The 17,474-nt window shown below is 46.9% G+C and overlaps 1 protein-coding gene across 2 annotated transcripts; it reads left to right on the top strand.

The window, feature by feature from the left end:
• Positions 1-10,328: 10,328 nt before the first annotated feature.
• On the top strand, positions 10,329-17,128 carry SSR2 (signal sequence receptor subunit 2). 2 transcript variants are annotated; one of them, XM_068541006.1, is made up of 6 exons: positions 10,329-10,362; positions 10,947-11,101; positions 11,784-11,882; positions 13,367-13,475; positions 15,331-15,408; positions 16,547-17,128. In XM_068541006.1, the coding sequence occupies exons 2-6, from the start codon at positions 10,947-10,949 to the stop codon at positions 16,655-16,657; spliced, it is 552 nt and encodes a 183-aa protein (XP_068397107.1). In that variant the 5' UTR covers positions 10,329-10,362; the 3' UTR covers positions 16,658-17,128. The 2 variants fall into 2 exon arrangements, with proteins under 2 accessions (XP_068397107.1, XP_068397108.1); XM_068541007.1 differs by lacking the exon at positions 10,329-10,362 and adding an exon at positions 10,368-10,436.
• The last annotated feature ends 346 nt before the right edge of the window (positions 17,129-17,474 follow it).

Raw genomic sequence — 17,474 nt, 5'->3', positions numbered from 1 at the left:
GATCAGGCGGAGGCAGACTTCACTGTTAACTGTTAACAACCCTGCTTAGCTTTCTTCCCCTGCCCTATCCTGCTTCCCTCACTCCCTTTCCTTCTCCTGAGAGCATTCTCTCAATAAAATCCTCACACAAGAACCTCCATCTCAGCCTCAGCTTCTAGGGAACCTGCCCTAAGACAGGTTTCCTGATTTCTAAGATTCCTTCTGAATGATTAGTGTGTATGTGGGGAAGCGGGGGTGGACTTGGGGAGGCTCTGGAGGGTAAGGGTTCCTCTTCTTTACTCAAGCTGAGGAAGGAAAAGTGAGATAGCAATATAAATTTGGGAGCTAGCCTTAAACTTTGTTGCCGGGAACAATCACGATCTTAAAAATGACTTCTGAGTTCCCTCTGGGAAGTTTTTATTCCAGTCTTTTTGTTTGCTACAAGCTCAAAAGCTTTGCTATACAGATCTGAGGGTTACAAGGAAGGAAATGAGACAAGTCTGGAGTTGAAACCTGGAAAATTAGGCCTTGAAGCCTCCCTCATGAGTTACATCAAGACTCTTTCTCGGGCTTCCCTGGTGGCGCAGTGGTTAAGAATCCGCCTGCCAATGCAGGGGACACGGTTCGATCCCTGGTCCGGGAAGATCCCACATGCTGCAGAGCAACTAAGCCTGTGTGCAACTACTGAGCCTGCGCTCTAGAGCCCGTGAGCCACAACTACTGAGCCCATGTGCCACAACTACTGAAGCCCATGTGCCACAACTACTGAAGCCCACGTGCCACAACTACTGAAGCCCGCACGCCTAGAGCCCATGCTCCGCAACAAGAGAAGCCACCGCAATGAGAAGCCTGGGCACCGCGACGAAGAGTGCCCCTGCTAGCCGCAACTAAAGAAAGCCTGCGCGTAGCAACCGAAGCAGCCAAAAAAAGGGACTCTTTCTCTTCAGGTTGTTTTTCACCTTCTTGGGTTGCAGGCCGGAAGGGTTTCTAAAGCCTTCTCATACCTCTCAAGGTATGCTAGCCCCACATCTTAAGAGACAGAAATTCATATAAAATTAGAAAGGATGAGAAGATGTTCAGAGAGATAAAAGGGGGGAGGGGGAGGAAGAAAGTCAATACATCGACCAAAAAAATTAAGAAAGATAAAAACCTGGAATCATCAATCAGGCTCATACATGCCATCCACAGAAATAAAATTTGCTTTATTTACAAGCTGAAGGATTACACTCTCCGTTCTCCTGGCTTTTGCCCAGACCTTCCCTTGGAGTTCCCCCAGGAGCCTGTTGCCTCTCTCGCTTATTAATGGAACCTGTGACTCCATCCTCATTTTCATTTGGGTCTCTACTTTCTTTGGAGTCCGATGCCTTGTTTTCCTCCATTGATTTCTGCTTATCGTGGCAACACATACACAAGTATTGACGGAAATCGGTCATACTCCAGCGGGATGACTTGGTCTTGGAGGTGGGCGTGCTCAAGCTGCCTTCCAAGATGCTCAAGTGCTCCTTTTGCCTCTGTTGGCAGGTCTTGGAGTATGAGTGTCGCTTCCGTCTCACCCCAGGAGAGCCCTCTGCCTCATCCTCCTCATCATCGTCATTCTCATCTGCCTCCCTCACCTTATTTCTCCTCATCCGCACGATGGCAACTTTATTCCGCTTCTGACTCTTGGCTCGATCAAGGCTGGGATCTTCTTCCTTGGGGAATCCGAGAGCAAGGAATGAAGCATGCTCTCCACTGACCCATCCCATTACGCGTCTGATGGGGGGAAGTGAGGCAGAGAAGGACTGAGATCAGAGGGAAAGGTTAAGCCAAGCACTCACCTGAGAGTACAGAGTGGGCAGCACAGATAACAAAAGACTGCACTGCCCAGGGCAGACATGCACTTAAAATTACCAAACAGGGGCTTCCCTGGTGGCGCAGTGGTTGGGAGTCCGCCTGCCAATTCAGGGGACACGGGTTTGAGCCCTGGTCCGGGAAGATCCCACATGCCGCCGAGCAACTAAGCCCATGCGCCACAACTACTGAGCCTGCACTCTAGAGCCTGTGCTCCGCAACAAGAGAAGCCACCTCAATGAGAAGCCCGCGCACCGCAACGAGGTGTAGCCCCCGCTCGCCACAACTAGAGAAAGCCCATGTGAAGCAACGAAGACCCAATGCAGCCAAAAATAAATAAATAAAATAAAATAAATTATTTTAAAAAAAATTACCAAAGAGAAGTTACAAATCAGTATCAGCAAAGGATATGCAGGTGTATTCTGAATGTGTTAGAAGAGAGCTCATTATTTTAAAAGGATCCTAATGCAAATACTTTGGTTAAATAAAGACTCATTTTAGAAGTCAGGTAATAACCCTCCAATTTACCTATTCTAGAAATCCTGGTTGTTCATATTTGGGGGTGATGGATATGTTTATTATCTTGATTGTGGTGATGGTTTCATGAGTATAAATATATGTCAAAACATCAAATTGTACACTTTAAATATGTACAGTTTATTGTGTGTCAGTCAGAGCTCAATAACAAAAAACACAGCTAGCATTTAAACCCTCCCCCACATAAACAAGCAAATAAGTTCACATATCATGTGTGCTTAACAGCATGTGAATGTTGAAAGGATACCTTGGAGGACTCATAAAAATGGGGTAGCTAACTGGGAGGCAGCTCTGTGTGTGAGATCTTGAGTCAGACAAACTGAGCTCAAACTCTAGCATCTCTGCTTCCCACTTATGCGATCTTGGGAGAGTTACTTAACTTGTTCATGTCTCTGTTTCTTCATCTGAAAAATGGGGACAATAATAGTATTGAGCTTACCGGGTTCTTATGAGGTTTAAATGAGATATAAATTCTTACAAGTGGCATGTAATAAGTACTCAGTAGATGTAAGCTGTGACTACTATTACTGTTGGTATTTTTTTCTGGAAGGAGTAAATTTGAGCCATGTTTAGTAAAGATGTGAATTGGAAGGATGTAGAGAAGACATGGATGGTTGCCACAGGACACCTTAGGGAAGGTCAATGAGCTAAGATGCCGACATGGTGGTACAGCAAGGGGTGAGAGACCCCAGAGGAGGGAGAAATACAAAGTAGGGTACTCACGCTGGTTAGGTCCTGGCTGCCTTGATAGCCTAGGTCATCAGTGAAGCTGTAGATGGATGTCAAGGATACATCAACGGTGTTAAAGGAGGGATTTTCTGCCCCTGAGGATTCCCAAACTTCTCTGGTCTCCTAAGGGGGAGAAGAAGGAGAGGTTAGTTAGAAGCAGGGCCCCTCACACCAGGCAGAACTTCAGGAGTCACCCTACCCTTGCTCCTGCCTGTGTCCCATCCTGCCCTGCTACTTCGAGATTTGAAGATAGAAACACATTATCTCTCTTCTTCATTATCATAAAGTTCTATGATCACTAATGCCATGAGACTCTGGTGTGTCCCCTCCCTCCCTAACCCCACACTCACAATCCTTTAGTCCCCATGTCCTCACAGAAGTGGTTGTCATAGCAACAGGAGGGTGGGGTCCCAGGCCCATGGGTTCAAGGAGGGCTCCTCTGTGGGTATAAGAGGGTGCACGTGCACACATACACACACACACACACAGCCCTCCTCCTTCACTTTCAGCAAGAGGAGGCTGGATCTGCTCATCCCCCTCCCCTGGCCCCCACCAGTGATCAGAATAAGAAGACTGGGCTTAAAAAGAGACACTGTGACCAAATTCTAAAAAATGGGACAAAACCCCAAAGGGCACCAAGACATGGCAGATACAGATTCCAGAATCCACCTAGGAATCCACATGTGCTGGAGAGAAATTTGGCATGAAGCAGACAATAGTCCACAACCAACTTTGGGTGGCCAGGTCTGTCTGAGATCTTCAAGGGATCCAAAGACTTAGAAGGGACACTTCAGTGTCTGTTTCAAGAGCCTGAGCTCTGTCTGAGCCTTCTCTTCCCTTTCTCCTCCCGTCCTCTTAGTCTGGGGAGGTAGTAACCAAGGCTGTATCCTCCATGCATTTTTTTCCTCTCCACACTCTCCCTGGGAGAAACTCATTTCGTTGAATCGGCACTCATCAAAGGCAATGCTGCAATGTATGATCATTGATAGGATCCTAGATTTTTTTTTTTAAAGTCTTAAAGGGCATTTTGGCAAAAATTGCATATGGATTCTATCTGAAAATAGTGTTTTATCAGTGTCAAACTTCCTGGGTGTGACAATGTTATTGGGGTTACGGAAGAGAATTCCTGTTCTTGGGAGATACGTGCTGACGTACACAGGGATGGAGTATCGCGATGCGCAACTGACTCTTGAATGGTTCCAAAAAATGTACAAGTGAATGTGTAGTGTGTGTGTGTGTGCGTGTGTGTGTGTGTCTGTGTACACACATATATTAATTTATATAGAGAGAGATAAAGTAAATGAACAAAAGGTTAGCAGCTGGTAAATCTAAGTGAAAGGCATACAGGTGTTAATTGAGCCAATCTTTCAAGTTTCTATAGGTTTCAAGTTTTTCAGAATAAAAAATTGCACGTGGGGGCATGCTAGACAATGTTCTCGGCTCTGTAACCTGGCCTTTTCCCACCTCTCCTCCACTTCCAGCCAAACCTAACTATTGCGTGGTCAGCTGCACTGCTTTTCTTTTCCCACCATCACTCAGTTCTGTTCAATAACTATCTATAGGGTAGCCACTCAACAAACTCAAGGTGTGTCCCTGCCCTCTAGATGCTCACCATCCAGCGAGGGAACAGACTTGGTGACAACTCACCTTACGAAAGCATGGTGGGTGCAGTAGCTGAGCGGGAGCAGAGAGCAGGAGCTCGCCAACACTGCCAGTCATGCCCTGGTGTCTGGAAGAATAAATGGGTGGGCACAGTTCATTATCTGAAAGAAAACAGAGCCATTAGTAGTTGGTCATCAACACACATAGACTCCTGGCCTGAGAGGTGGGACATGTATGGATTCACTTTTCCCCCAATGTTGCCTTCTAGAGTCAGCCTGGAGCTGATACTTGGAAGTCCCTTTTTTCCTTTCTTTATTTACTTTCAGTCCTTCCACTGAGGCCCTACGTCTTTTTTTTTTTTTTAAGTGACATTTTATTTTATTTTATTTTTAAGTTTTTTTAAAATTAATTAATGAATTTATTTTGGCTGCATTGGGTCTTCGTTGCTGCGCATGGGCTTTCTCTAGTTGCGGCGAGCAGGGGCTACTCTTCCTTGAGGTGCGTGGGCTTCTCATTGCGGTGGCTTCTCTTGCTGCAAAGCATGGGCTCTAGGCACACAGGCTTCAGTAGTAGTGGCTCATGGGCTCAGTAGTTGTGGCGCATGGGCCTAGTTGCTCGGCGGCATGTGGGATCTTCCCGGACCAGGGATTGAACCCATGTCCCCTGCATTGGCAGGCGGATTCTTTTTTTTTTTTTTTTTTAAATAAATTTATTTATTTATTTTTGGCAGCTTTGGGTCTTCGTTGCTGCGCGTGGGCTTTCTCTAGTTGCGGCGAGCGGGGGCTACTCTTTATTGCGGTGCGCAGGCTTCTCATTGCAGTGGCTTCTCTTGTTGCAGAGCACGGGCTCTAGGCGCACGGCCTTCAGTAGTTGTGGCACGTGGGCTCAGTAGTTGTGGCACGCGGGCTCTAGAGCACAGGCTCAGTAGCTGTGGCTCACGGGCTTAGTTGCTCCGCGGCATGTGGGATCTTCCCGGACCAGGGCTTGAACCCACGTCCCCTGCATTGGCAGGCGGGTTCTTAACCACTGCGCCACCAGGGAAGTCCCGGCAGGCGGATTCTTAACCACTGCGCCACCAGGGAAGTCCCAGGCCCTACTTCTTTCTGTTGCTTCTTTCTGTGGTAAAGTGGGGGGATTGCTATTACTGACTGCTTCCTGGGGGCCTCACAGTGAATCAAGGCATGTCTTCTTCAGAGTGTGGCATCTGCAAACCAACCAACCATCCAACAAGCCACTCTCTTGCTCATAGAGACCGTCTCTCAGAGCACAGGGATGATGTGCTCTTATGTTAAAATAGCTCCTCATTCCTAGAGATGAGGGTGCGGTTGGGGGGACAAAAAGGCGAAGGGGCTAAGGGAGACACAGGAGTCCTTCATACCACACTCTCCTATTGGCTCTCTTTAGCCCTCCAAAGGAAGTGCGGCTTCCTTCCCCCTTAATGAGTTGGAAGACTGGGAGTAAGGGGGAGGGCAGGAAGGGGAGCACTCTGTGCTTTGTACGCCCAGAAGCATCCACCACAGGGAAGGTGTCTTCCCTGGGTTCAGGCAGTCAGTGGAATCAGTCGAGATCTGGGCATTTCCTGGGGACTCACTGGGAGCTGTCCAATATGCTGTACCTTGGACCGTGAGTTCTCCCAGTGATGGGCAGAAGTGCTGTTTCAGAAGAAAAGCAGAGAAAAGGTCTGCTGAGTATCAAAACCCTGGCCTTTTGGAATTCAAAGCCAAAGGCCAGAGAGGTGTCAGGATATATAAGAGCTGTGCTGTCCGATCCACTAACCACGTGCGGCTATTCAAACTTAAGTTGAAATTAGTTAAAATTAAATAAAGCTAAAAATTTTAGTTCTTCAGTCTGACCACTCACATTTCAAGTGCTCAATAGCCACATGTGGCTGGTGGCTAATATATTGGACAGTGGAGCTATTATAGAACATTTCCATTTTCACCGAAAGTTCTATGGGACAGTGCCTCATTAGAAAGAAAGGCATGGCATTCTGTCTGTTTTGAGAGACAGGCAGAGATTTTGTCTGTTTTGTCCACGGCTCTTGCCCTACGGCCCAGAACATTGCCTGGCACTTTGGAGAATGATCAGTAAATTTTTGTTGAAGGAATACTAGAGACATTAGAGCCAGTTTTTCATCACTTCTATCCCCTCACCCAGCTGATTTCATCTAGATAGAGTTCAACCAAACTGGGGAGAAAGAAAAGAAAGAGGAGAGAACAGGAGAGAGGGGATCTTAGTTATCTCTGGATAAATCCCTCAGAAGAGCTCTGAGGCTCCGCTGGCTCCGACTTGACATAGTTTGGGATTTGGAGGGGGTGGCAAAGGAAAAACCCAAATGGGTTGGTGAATCCAAGAGCAAGAGGAGTCTTGTGCCTGCTCCCAAAAATGCACATTGTGCCCAGGTAGGGGGTCTGGGACACTTTTCAGGATTTCTGCTCATCCCAGGTCCCAGCCTGGTTTGTGGAATTGAGGAGTGACTGAATAGCAAGGAAGAGGTGAAGGGCCTGAGAGAGCCCAACTAGTTTCCTATGGCTCCAGAGAGGCATGGAAAGTAGAGGGAGGGAAAGGAAGTGGGAGAGAGAGGAGTACTGTGCCTGGGAGGGCCTGGGATAAGGCTGAGGGGGATGCACCTGCACTCTGTGTGAACTCACAGCCCAAGAGCAGACAGGATCCAGATGTCTCAGTGGACACCAGAGAGGAAAAGTATTGATGACCAAGCACCGGAAGTCCCTGATCCCCTCCCCCGCATGCCTCTGGCACATCGGGAGCCCTCTAGAAAACCAGAGGCACCACTGGAGAAAAATGGCTGGGTAGTCCCTACATTAACAGAGATTTAAGTCCTTACTATCTGATGGAAAAGGGGCTGGAAGCAGAATTGGGTTTGATTGTAGAAAAGTAAGGAAGTTAACATTTCTTGGACATCTAAGTTTGCATCCTGACATTTATACTCACTATTTCAGTATTGTTTGATTTTTTAACAATGAGAATATAAGCATGTATTATTTATATAAACTAAAAATGATTTTTTGTATGATTCCACTTACATGGGGTATATAGAGTAGTCAAATTCACAGAGACAGAAAGTAGAATGGTAATTGCCAGGGGCTGGGGACAGGAGGAAGGGGAGTTAGTGTTTAATGGGTATGCAGTTTCAGTTTGGGAAGATGAAAAAGTTCTGGTGATGGACGGTAGTGATGGCTGCACAACAATGTGAATGTACATTTTAAATGGTTAAAATAGTAAATTTCATGTTATGTATATTTACCACAATAAAAAAAAATGAATGTAAAAGAGAAAAAATTATTGTTACAAAGTTACTGTAACAGCTTTGATTCTGGATGTTTCTTGAAAACTGGCATGGTTCATATTCACTCCATTACCACTTCTAGCTAACGTAGGCCCATCTGAGGCCCCTAGATTTGGCAGCAAGGCCCTATTTCTGGGTGCTTACCTTTCTGGCAAGAAAGCAGCTTGCCACTTCCTTCTCAGCTTGGTCACACACTCTCTTGGTGGCCCTCTTGTTGCAGATCCCAAAAGAGAGGTCAGTGGGCAGCTTGCGCTCTGTCCTAAACACCAGGAAACAGGACATAAAACCAGTGACACCATCCTGGGGGCACAGTAAGCACCCTAGCTCTGCATGCCTCTGTTCCTGGCACACAGTTCTCTGCACATCTAACAACGTTCTACTCAATCTTTTGGTTTGGGGTCCTCTTGAGGATGGCAGGAAGAAGTTGTATTCTTTTGGAAGTCTTTCAACAGAAACATTTCCCTTAGCAATTGACTCTCTCTCTCTCGCTCTCTTTGGCAGTGGAAGCGTGGAGTCCTAACAACTGGACCACCAGGGAATTCCCAGCAGTTGACTCTCAAAATCTCTCCTCTAGTCAGAATAGATTCCATTAGGGAGACTGTAAACAGAGACGATGAAAATTCCTCCAATCAGCAGGTGTTTCTTGAGCACCTCTGTGTGTTCAGCACCGCTGTAGGACCTTTGTATAAGTATATACTAGAGAAATATCATCTAATCATGAAAGTAGAGTTTCCAGATCAGAAACAATCAGAAAAAAAAAAATTACTGATCTGTGGTGCTGTAAAAGAGCAATGCAGTCTGGCAAAGCCAAGGAAGGCTTCCCAGAGGGGATGAGACTAGAGCGGGGCCCTGAAGGAGGGCTTGGACTTGGATAGGAAAGAGAGGCAACAGGGCATTTGAAGGAAGCCACACACAAAGGAAGTAGGAGCAGACTGAAGGTTGTGTGTAGAGAATTTGTTATGATTCATTCCTGGAGTATGTCCTGTGTGCTCAGGCACGACACTAAGCAATGGAAAACAGACCACCTGTCCTCAAAGAGCTCTACTCTGGGAGGTGGTGAATGGGGGGGCGATACTAAAACAAATACAGGTGATGTGTATTAGTCCACAAGAATGTTAAGCCCCCAGAAAGTAGAAACCTTATCTGTCCTGTTCATCACTGTATCCTCAGTACCTAGAAGAGTACTAGGCACAAATTAGGTGCCCAATAAGTGCATATTGAATGAAGGAATGCTACAATGCAGAGATAGGAAAATAGCAATATTGATAGTTACCATTTATTGAACACACAAATGTGCCAGACATATGCTAAGAGTTTTACATACATTATCCTATTTGATCATCCAGCATTTTGAGAGTACTATAATAATCTCATTTCACAGATTTGGGAACCAAAGCTTATTGAAGTCACACTTGGACTTCCCTCGTGGTCCAATGCGCACTCCCAATGCAGGGGGCCTGGGTTCCATCCCTGTCAGGGAACTAGATTCCTCAGGCCGAAACGAAGATCCCGCCTGCTGCATCTAAGACCCAGCGCAGCCAAATAAATAAATAAATAAATAAATTTTTTTTTTTTTTTTAAGAAGTAACACTTGCCTTAAGGTTACCTAAACAGCAAGTGACCGAAGGGAGATTTGAATTCATGACTGCCTAACTTCACAGTCCATCCTCTGAACATAGAGTCTACTGTTCAAAATGCTGTTTAGGGAAGTTTTTCTGGTAGCTGATTGAAATGCGCAGGGAAAGGCCCAAGAAAGCGAGACTATCGCAATGAAAAACAGCAACAGCAACGTGTATGAACTAAAGCGGTTACAGTGGGAATGGAGAAGAAAGGATCTACTTTTGCGGGCCCTTAAAGGGTTTCTAAAGAAAGTTCAGGGCTTGGTGACTTAACTGGATATAAGGTATGACTAAATTTCTCGCCTGGGAATACGAAGAATAGCCCCGAGAGAAACAGCTTTTCTCTAATTCCTAGTTCGACACTACACTTTAGATAGATAACCCTAATCTCTAGGTTTGCCAGTTCCGCAAAGCACTTAATCAGGTACTGGTCATCTACAGTAACGGCAAGCCAGCTTGAAAAGTCACTCTAGACTGCAGAATAATAAAAGCGTGAAAGAAAGAACAGGAAAGAAAGAAAGAAGAGCGTGGAGGATACACAAACAAGCCTGTTCCAGGAGCTGTCGCATCCCGGAGGCGGGCGGGTACTACAAAGGGAAAGGTGGGGCTTGTCTATGAACTACAACTCCCAGAAGGCATCGGGCAGAGCACCAAAGTTTCCGGCCAGAGCTTACTTCCGGTCTTTTGGGTGCTGACGCGCTTTTCCGGTTTTGGCGGCCCCCCCCCCCCCGCCCCCGAAAGGCTTTGAGGGTGAGCACGGTGAGTCCCGAGGCACTGGGGGTGCCAGCGGGAGCCGGGGAGTCTCACGTCCGCACAACACTCAGCGGCTGAGTGTTAGCTCGGGGAGGGCGGGGAGGAGAGAGGGCAAGCCGGCGGGAGGACGTGTAATCTTGGCAAGAGGAGGGGAGGGGGCAGAGCGGACTGAGCTCTCGGAGGGCCCCAGAAAGGGATGTGGAGGGCGAGGACGAATGGGATCCCGGGGGAAGGATGGAGGGTGGGATACAGGGGCGTGGGATCACAGGGAAGCTGGTGGAGAAGGAGCAGCGGGAAGACAGCAGCCGTGGGAGACTCCTGCGTGAAGGAAAACTAGAGGCTGCTGCAGGTCCGAGATCAGCCGAAATCCGGCGGCCCAAGGCGTCTGGCCACATGCAGTCCTCTCAGAAGATCCCGCCAGTTGGGGAGCACCCAGGGCCCTGGTGGCTTAGAGACTGCTCTGTAGAAGGGGCTGCTGCTTTGATAAGCTCAAAAGAGTTTTGATAGACTTTTTAAGAAAGGGCTGTCAGGAAGCTTTTGCTGGTTTTACATGCTTGGGTTGACTGCTCGCTTTGCTTTTTTCTCCAAAGATGAGGCTGCTGGCATTCCTGGCGTTGGCTCTATTTGCTGTCACTCAAGCAGAGGAAGGAGCCAGGCTTTTGGCCTCCAAATCACTGCTGAACAGATATGCCGTGGAGGGGCGAGACCTGACCTTACAGTACAACATCTACAATGTTGGCTCAAGGTAAGGAGACCCTGGAGCTATAGGTTGGGCCCTTTTCAGGCTTCTTAGATTTCCCAGCTGGGAACAGGGACCAGCAGTGATTTATCTTTGGGAGATTTCCAGCAACAGATATCGTGAGTGAATGAATATACTGCTGGATCTACTTCTGGAAGAGGAGGACATTCTTACCTAAGCTACAGGAAACCATCTTCCACTTTTTGAGCTGGAAGAGTTTCAGAGTGGGGAAGAAGCAAGAATTGTGGTGAAACAGGGAGAGGAAGATGAGAAGGCAGAAAATGTATGATCCTTCGTTACCTCAGGGGTTTAGTTTCAGCTTCCTTTCTTTCATTAGCATTTTTGTTGTCTTTTTTTCACTTTATCCCCTTTAATGTTCTTTTCCACATGCATCTTGCTCCTCTTCTCCTCCTTACACCCACACCCACACACACACACACACACACACGTGAGAAGAAATTGGGGCAAAAATGGATTCAGGCCCATTCTTTCCTAGATATTTGAGTATTTTGGTGCCCAGAATCCAGGCCTTGGCTGGGATTCTTCAGTGCAACAAACCCAAATAACTATGTGACTCATATCTGTCTTTTGTAGTCCTGATTTTTTAGGACAGGCAGGCAGGTTTGATTGCTGATTGCTTTAAGTTTATATCCATTACTAACTTTTCTTTGTTTCCTCCCTTTTCTAGTGCTGCATTAGATGTGGAATTATCTGATGATTCCTTCCCTCCAGAAGACTTTGGCATTGTCTCTGGAATGCTCAATGTCAAATGGGACCGAATTGCTCCGTATCCTCTTGACACTGGGTGATGAAGGCTGGTGGTGGTGGGTGGGAGGGGGGGAATGTTGAAGCAAAACAGCAGGGTCATCCTTGTCGCCGCTCTGGATAAGATGGGGCAAGAGAGACTGGTGAGAATTGTGTGAGCATGATTTAGGGTGGGCCTGAGGAAGGAGGTTCCTGAAGTTCAGGTCATAAAGTTCTAAAACATTCTGTTTTGGGAGAATGTAGACAGATGTTTGTGGCTGGGCGAGGATGTTTAAGGTGCTTTTTTTTTATAAATTTTTTTTTTTTTTTTTTAAGAAATTCACGTTCTTTTATTTATTTATTTATTTATTTATGACTGTGTTGAGTCTTCGTTTCTGTGCGAGGGCTTTCTCTAGTTGTGGCAAGTGGGGACCACTCTTCATCGCGGTGCGCGGGCCTCTCACCATCGCAGCCCCTCTTGCTGCGGAGCACAGGCTCCAGACGCGCAGGCTCAGTAATTGTGGCTCACGGGCCCAGTTGCTCCGTGGCATGTGGGATCTTCCCAGACCAGGGCTCGAACCCGTGTCCCCTGCATTGGCAGGCAGATTCTCAACCACTGCGCCACCAGGGAAGCCCTTAAGGTGCTTTTAAAAGAAATTCAGTGGGATGCTAGTGTGGAGGACCTGGGTGACTTTTTTTTTTTTTTTTTTTTTTGGCTGCGTCGGGTCTTAGTTGCGGCACAAGGGATCTTCGTTGTGGTGCGTGGGCTTCGCTGTAGTTGTGGCGTGTGGGTTTTCTCTTCTCTAGCTGTAGGGCACAGGGTCCAGGGCGCTTGGGCTTTGTAGTTAGTGGCACGTGGGCTCTAGTTGAGGCGCATGAGCTCAGTAGTTGTGGCACGCGGGCTTAGTTGCCCCGCGGCACGTGGGATCTTAGTTCCCTGACCAGGGATCGAACCTGCGTCCCCTGCATCGTAAGGTGGATTCTTTACCACGGGACCACCAGGGAAGTCCCCTGGGTGACCTTTTAAAGACTCTTCTTACTCAATAAATCCCTTATTCGGATCTACTCGTTATTTCCTGAGTGTTCTGAATTAGATTATTTTTTTCCCTGTGATTTAAAGTATATTTAGATTTTCTGGCAAGGGTAAGTGTTCTCTTTGGGTTTTTGGGGGGTTTTGATTTATATTTTCAAGAACTTCCTGCAGTTTTAGGCAGCGAAAGATTTTCTGTGACCTTAAGTGACTAATTTTTCATCCATAACCTATATTGCTTTAAAAGTTTAATTTAAACACCTCAATATTGAGTATGTCATAGAGCCCTTAAGACTTGGCTAGAAAGACATCATATTATACCACACACTTCAGGCTTAGAAAAAAAGCCCGTGTTTATTATTTTCGCAGTATATTGCAGATGCGGAATCATTACATGTGTTGGCAACTCTTTTTGTGAATGGTGTGTTTAGTCCCTGAGTTGAAAGTTTGTTAACAACTGTAGCTTCATCTTTTTCCCTCCTTAACTCTTGGGTCAGTGCTAGCAACGTCTCCCACACCGTGGTCCTGCGCCCTCTCAAGGCTGGTTATTTCAACTTCACCTCAGCAACTATTACTTACCTGGCCCAGGAGGATGGGCCCGTTGTGGTGAGTTACCCAAACCCTTAGTTGGATGGGGCTCAGCTCTGCCTTCCTTTGAAAACTCTTGCAGAAAATCTCCAGAGCAGGTGCTAAATTCTGAGGAAGATAAGAAGGACCAAAAACTTGAGATATCGTCATATGAAGGAAGTATGTTTCAAATTATAAAGTCTCAGAATCAAGCAATTGAAATGAATGGGAGGGGAGTACTGTAGCATTCCCTTCCGCTTCACTTTTAATCTGTACAGTGTCATGTGCTGCCCAGTTTATTGCCATCATTGTCCTTCCCATCCGTCTTCTGTGCCGCCATCAGATGATTCCTGGTCTCCGCTGTGTCTGAGTCTTTCCCTTGCTTAGAATGCTCCTGCTTCTTGCAGCAAGGCTGAGTTTCCTGCCTCTTCTCGCTTACCCTCCAGCAGTCTCACTGTGTTCTGCCTCTCCCTTCCTCTCTCTACTCTCGAAGACCCTCTGTCCTAATTAGACCAAGCTCCTTCCTGTGGCACCTCCCCCGCCCTCAGTGCTTGTTCTTTCCACTTTGCTGTTGGTCTCTGCTTGAAGCACTCTCTGTAGTCTCTCTCCTCCACTTCATTATCCGAAGCCTTCTCAAGACCTAGCTCTGAGCTGCGTCTCCTTGATTCTGTCTTCTGCTTTCACAATTCATATCGCTCTTTCCTACTCATTCTTTCACTAAACAGTCACTGACTGCATCTAAACTTCTATAGCTCTTATAGTCTATGCCACTTGAACATTTAATTATTGATGCTATTGACCATCTTTATTAGTTCTCTTTCCTGTATCTAGGTCTTTCCCTCACTCCCACCTCCCAGTTTAATTATAAAATCCTTGAAGCAAGGAACTTTGTCTTAGATTTCTTTCTGTTTCCCATATAAAATAGAAACCCAGCGATAACCAGTCTCTTGACTGACTGATGTAAAGGTCAGCAGACATTTATTGAGCCCCTGCAAGGTGCTAGACTCTAGGGAATACCAAGCAGGTTAAGACACTGTCCTAGCCCTCAAAAAGCTTAGGTCATGAATTTATAAATACAGATGGGCTTTAGGCTACTTAGTGAGTGCACAGCAAGGAAGGGACTTAACAGAGTCAACCATAGAACTAAAAGAAATCCAAGAGTCTTGAACATTCAGTGCACTATCTGAGTTATCTTTTTTTAATAAACCACGTGGAACCATATTCTTGTAATCCTGGTTATGTTTTCATATCTTCTATCATGTGTGCTTTTAGAACCACCTCTAAGACTCTTTGGTTCCACCTGGTCCTTGATGGGTTAAAAGACACAAAATTAAAGGCCCAGCCGCCACTTTAGAACAAAGTTGTTTGCAGTGTGCTTCAAACTCTTGGCCTCCTCTCCAAGACAAAGGAATGTGGGGCAGACTCAGCCCCTCCACTAGTAATGTACATTTGGGTAGGGCTTTATACTTTCCAGAATCCTTCTCATTAGTTCACTTGAGCCTCATGTCAACTTGTGAGGTATAGAAGAGTGTTTCCACTTGAGGAATGGGGAAATGATTGCCAAGGGCAGAGGGGCCAGTGGTGGTAAGCAGCTCTTTCCAGAGTCTGAGGCTAAGATAGAAGGATTTGGCTTTAATTTCAGCTGCATACCCGTCCTACCTTTTTTTAGTAAATGCTCATCATGTGTCTCCTGGCTCCTCATTTACTTATCTTTACAACACACTAAGAATCATCCAACTCTCTCTAGTTCAAAACCTTTTCCTCATCTTGTTGTTTTCTTGGGCCTTTGGGAACTAAGACTCTATTGCTTAGAACTGGGTTGGTTGGAACTGCCCTTTCCCAGATGAGAAAGAGCTGGAGACTTGCCTTAATGCCTTTCTTTTCTGCTTTTCAGATTGGCTTTACCAGTGCACCTGGACAGGGAGGAATCCTGGCTCAGAGGGAGTTTGATAGAAGATTCTCCCCACATTTTGTAAGCGTTACCGTCTTCTTGTCATTTCCCTGGGAGTAGAACATGCTTTTGGTTCTGGGACCTTTGGGCTTCCTTAGAAGATATGTTTAGTTGGTTGGTTCTTGTCATATCTGTTTTTTGATGTCTGATACACACAGCCATCAAATATCCTGATTTAACCATGGTTAGAGATTTTTGGCAATGAGGTCACAATTGCCAGAACCAAAAAAAGCTGCCCTTTTTCTCTGCTCAGCCTTGAGTAGAGCTCCATCTTGGAGTCCTGGGTCTAATTCGAGGATTAAAAGTATATCTGCTTAGATTAAAAGGGTCACAGAGCATTGGGAAGGTTAAATGGGAACTTTGTTGTAGTCTATTCTAGAGGAGAATTCTTTGAAGATTTGCCTAAAGTACTGAATGAGGAGATTCATTTATTCATTCATTCGGGGAATAATTATGAGGTTCCTAATTACGTGCTCAGTTCTGTGCTTTGCTTTGAGAAAACAACGCAAGACACAGTCCCTTCCATTAAAGATCTTATGGGCTCATAGAGGCTTCAGCACAAGTCAGTGGGGGAAGAGGGCTGTGATAGAGATCATACACAAGGCTCTGGAGGAGATGCAACAGGAGCACCTAACCTGGTCTTTGAGAGTCGGGGAGGAATTTTCTGGAGGAGGGAGGTTTAACTTATTAAAGAGGAGGTAAGGAAGGGGAGGCACCCTAGGAAGAGGGAGTAGCTCAGAAGTGAGAAAAAGCGTGGTGCAAGCCAGGAATGGCAGGTAGTTTAGTGAGACCAGAGAGCAGAATGTGAGACAGAGGAATGGAAGAGAGAGCTCTAGGTGGGGGCAGGGGTTAGGTCGCAGGAGGCTTGACTGTTAGGGCAAGACCTGGGCATCTCGCTCCTCAAAGATTGTTTGGAAGAGAGAAGCTTCTCTTCCAGATTGGGTTGGGTCAGGTGAGACCTTTGGTTTCATAGCTCAAAAGATATAGATTGGTCTTTAGCAAGCCATTCTGTGTCCAGAGTAGCCAGAGAGGAACCTTCCTGCCAAGGTTCTGCTTAAAATTTGGGCTGGACTGCTCCCTTTCTCATTGGACCCCTTCCTTCCTGGTCCCCTCCTGTGCCCTAATCGAGACTTCTAAGCAAGGCCTTTGTCTTCCACAGCTGGACTGGGCAGCCTTCGGGGTCATGACCCTCCCTTCCATCGGCATCCCCCTGCTGTTGTGGTACTCCAGCAAGAGGAAATATGACACCCCCAAAACCAAGAAGAACTGAGTGGGGCTTCCACAGCCCTCCCTTCCCAAGAAATCCAGGTGCTTTCCAGACTCCAAAGGGTATCTCAAATGCAATCTCTTCTCCCTCAGCCCTTGGCCACCTTCTCCTTGATCCTGCCCTGCTCTCAACCAGAGTGAAGGACCAGACCTGGGAGTCTGTGAGAGCCTCCTTGGTTCCATCTTGAAGCCATACAAACAGGAAAGCCTTTGGCAATCGCCTTGAGCCTAGGGGCCCTGTGGTGCACCACCGAGGTGCCCTGGGGTACGTTTCTGGCGATGTGAACTCTCTCGGGTCCAGGAGGGGGCACTTCGGAGACTGCCTGACACCACTCCGTCCCCCGCCCTCCCCTCTCAGAAGAGGGTGGAAGGTAAGACGAAAGCTATGGAACTCTTGGAGGCTACCCAGTCTCTGTGCTGGCTTAGGGAAGCTCTTACAAATGGGGTTTTCTAATAAAAACAAATGCCACCCGGACTTGTCTGTTTTCCCATCACCTGGATGAGCTCAGGTTGCTGTTGGTACTCAGGCCCTGACTGCCCAGGCTCCTGGGCGAGTGAGCTGAATTCCTGCCTCCTTGCTCTAGGGACTGTGGGTCCTGTTCCCACAGAGATATCCCACCCCCCGCACCCTCTCTTTTGAGCACCTTTGCTTCCGTCCCTTATTTCCCTCTGTTGTCACCAGTCACCATATATTCCCCTAAACCTTCCTTGCCTGTGAGCCCCTCTCCACAGTAGAGGAGAGAATGGGGAAAAGTGGTCTGCAATTGTTCTCATGCCCTGGGAGACCTTCTAGGGGTGATTTATTCATTGACTCTTCTTGA

This window comes from Eschrichtius robustus, chromosome 3 (assembly GCF_028021215.1).
Source record: "Eschrichtius robustus isolate mEscRob2 chromosome 3, mEscRob2.pri, whole genome shotgun sequence".
NCBI lineage: Eukaryota > Metazoa > Chordata > Mammalia > Artiodactyla > Eschrichtiidae > Eschrichtius > Eschrichtius robustus.
This window is presented reverse-complemented; position numbering and strand designations above follow the sequence as displayed.

What these genes read in the sequence shown, in the direction of transcription:
- SSR2 (XM_068541006.1), top strand. Translation starts at nt 10,947, where the DNA reads ATGAGGCTGCTGGCATTCCTGGCGTTGGCTCTATTTGCTGTCACTCAA. An exon ending in AAATGGGACCGAATTGCTCC is followed by an intron (nt 11,883 to 13,366) that starts GTATCCTCTTGA and finishes CTCTTGGGTCAG; the next exon opens with TGCTAGCAACGTCTCCCACA. An exon ending in GAAGATTCTCCCCACATTTT is followed by an intron (nt 15,409 to 16,546) that starts GTAAGCGTTACC and finishes TGTCTTCCACAG; the next exon opens with CTGGACTGGGCAGCCTTCGG.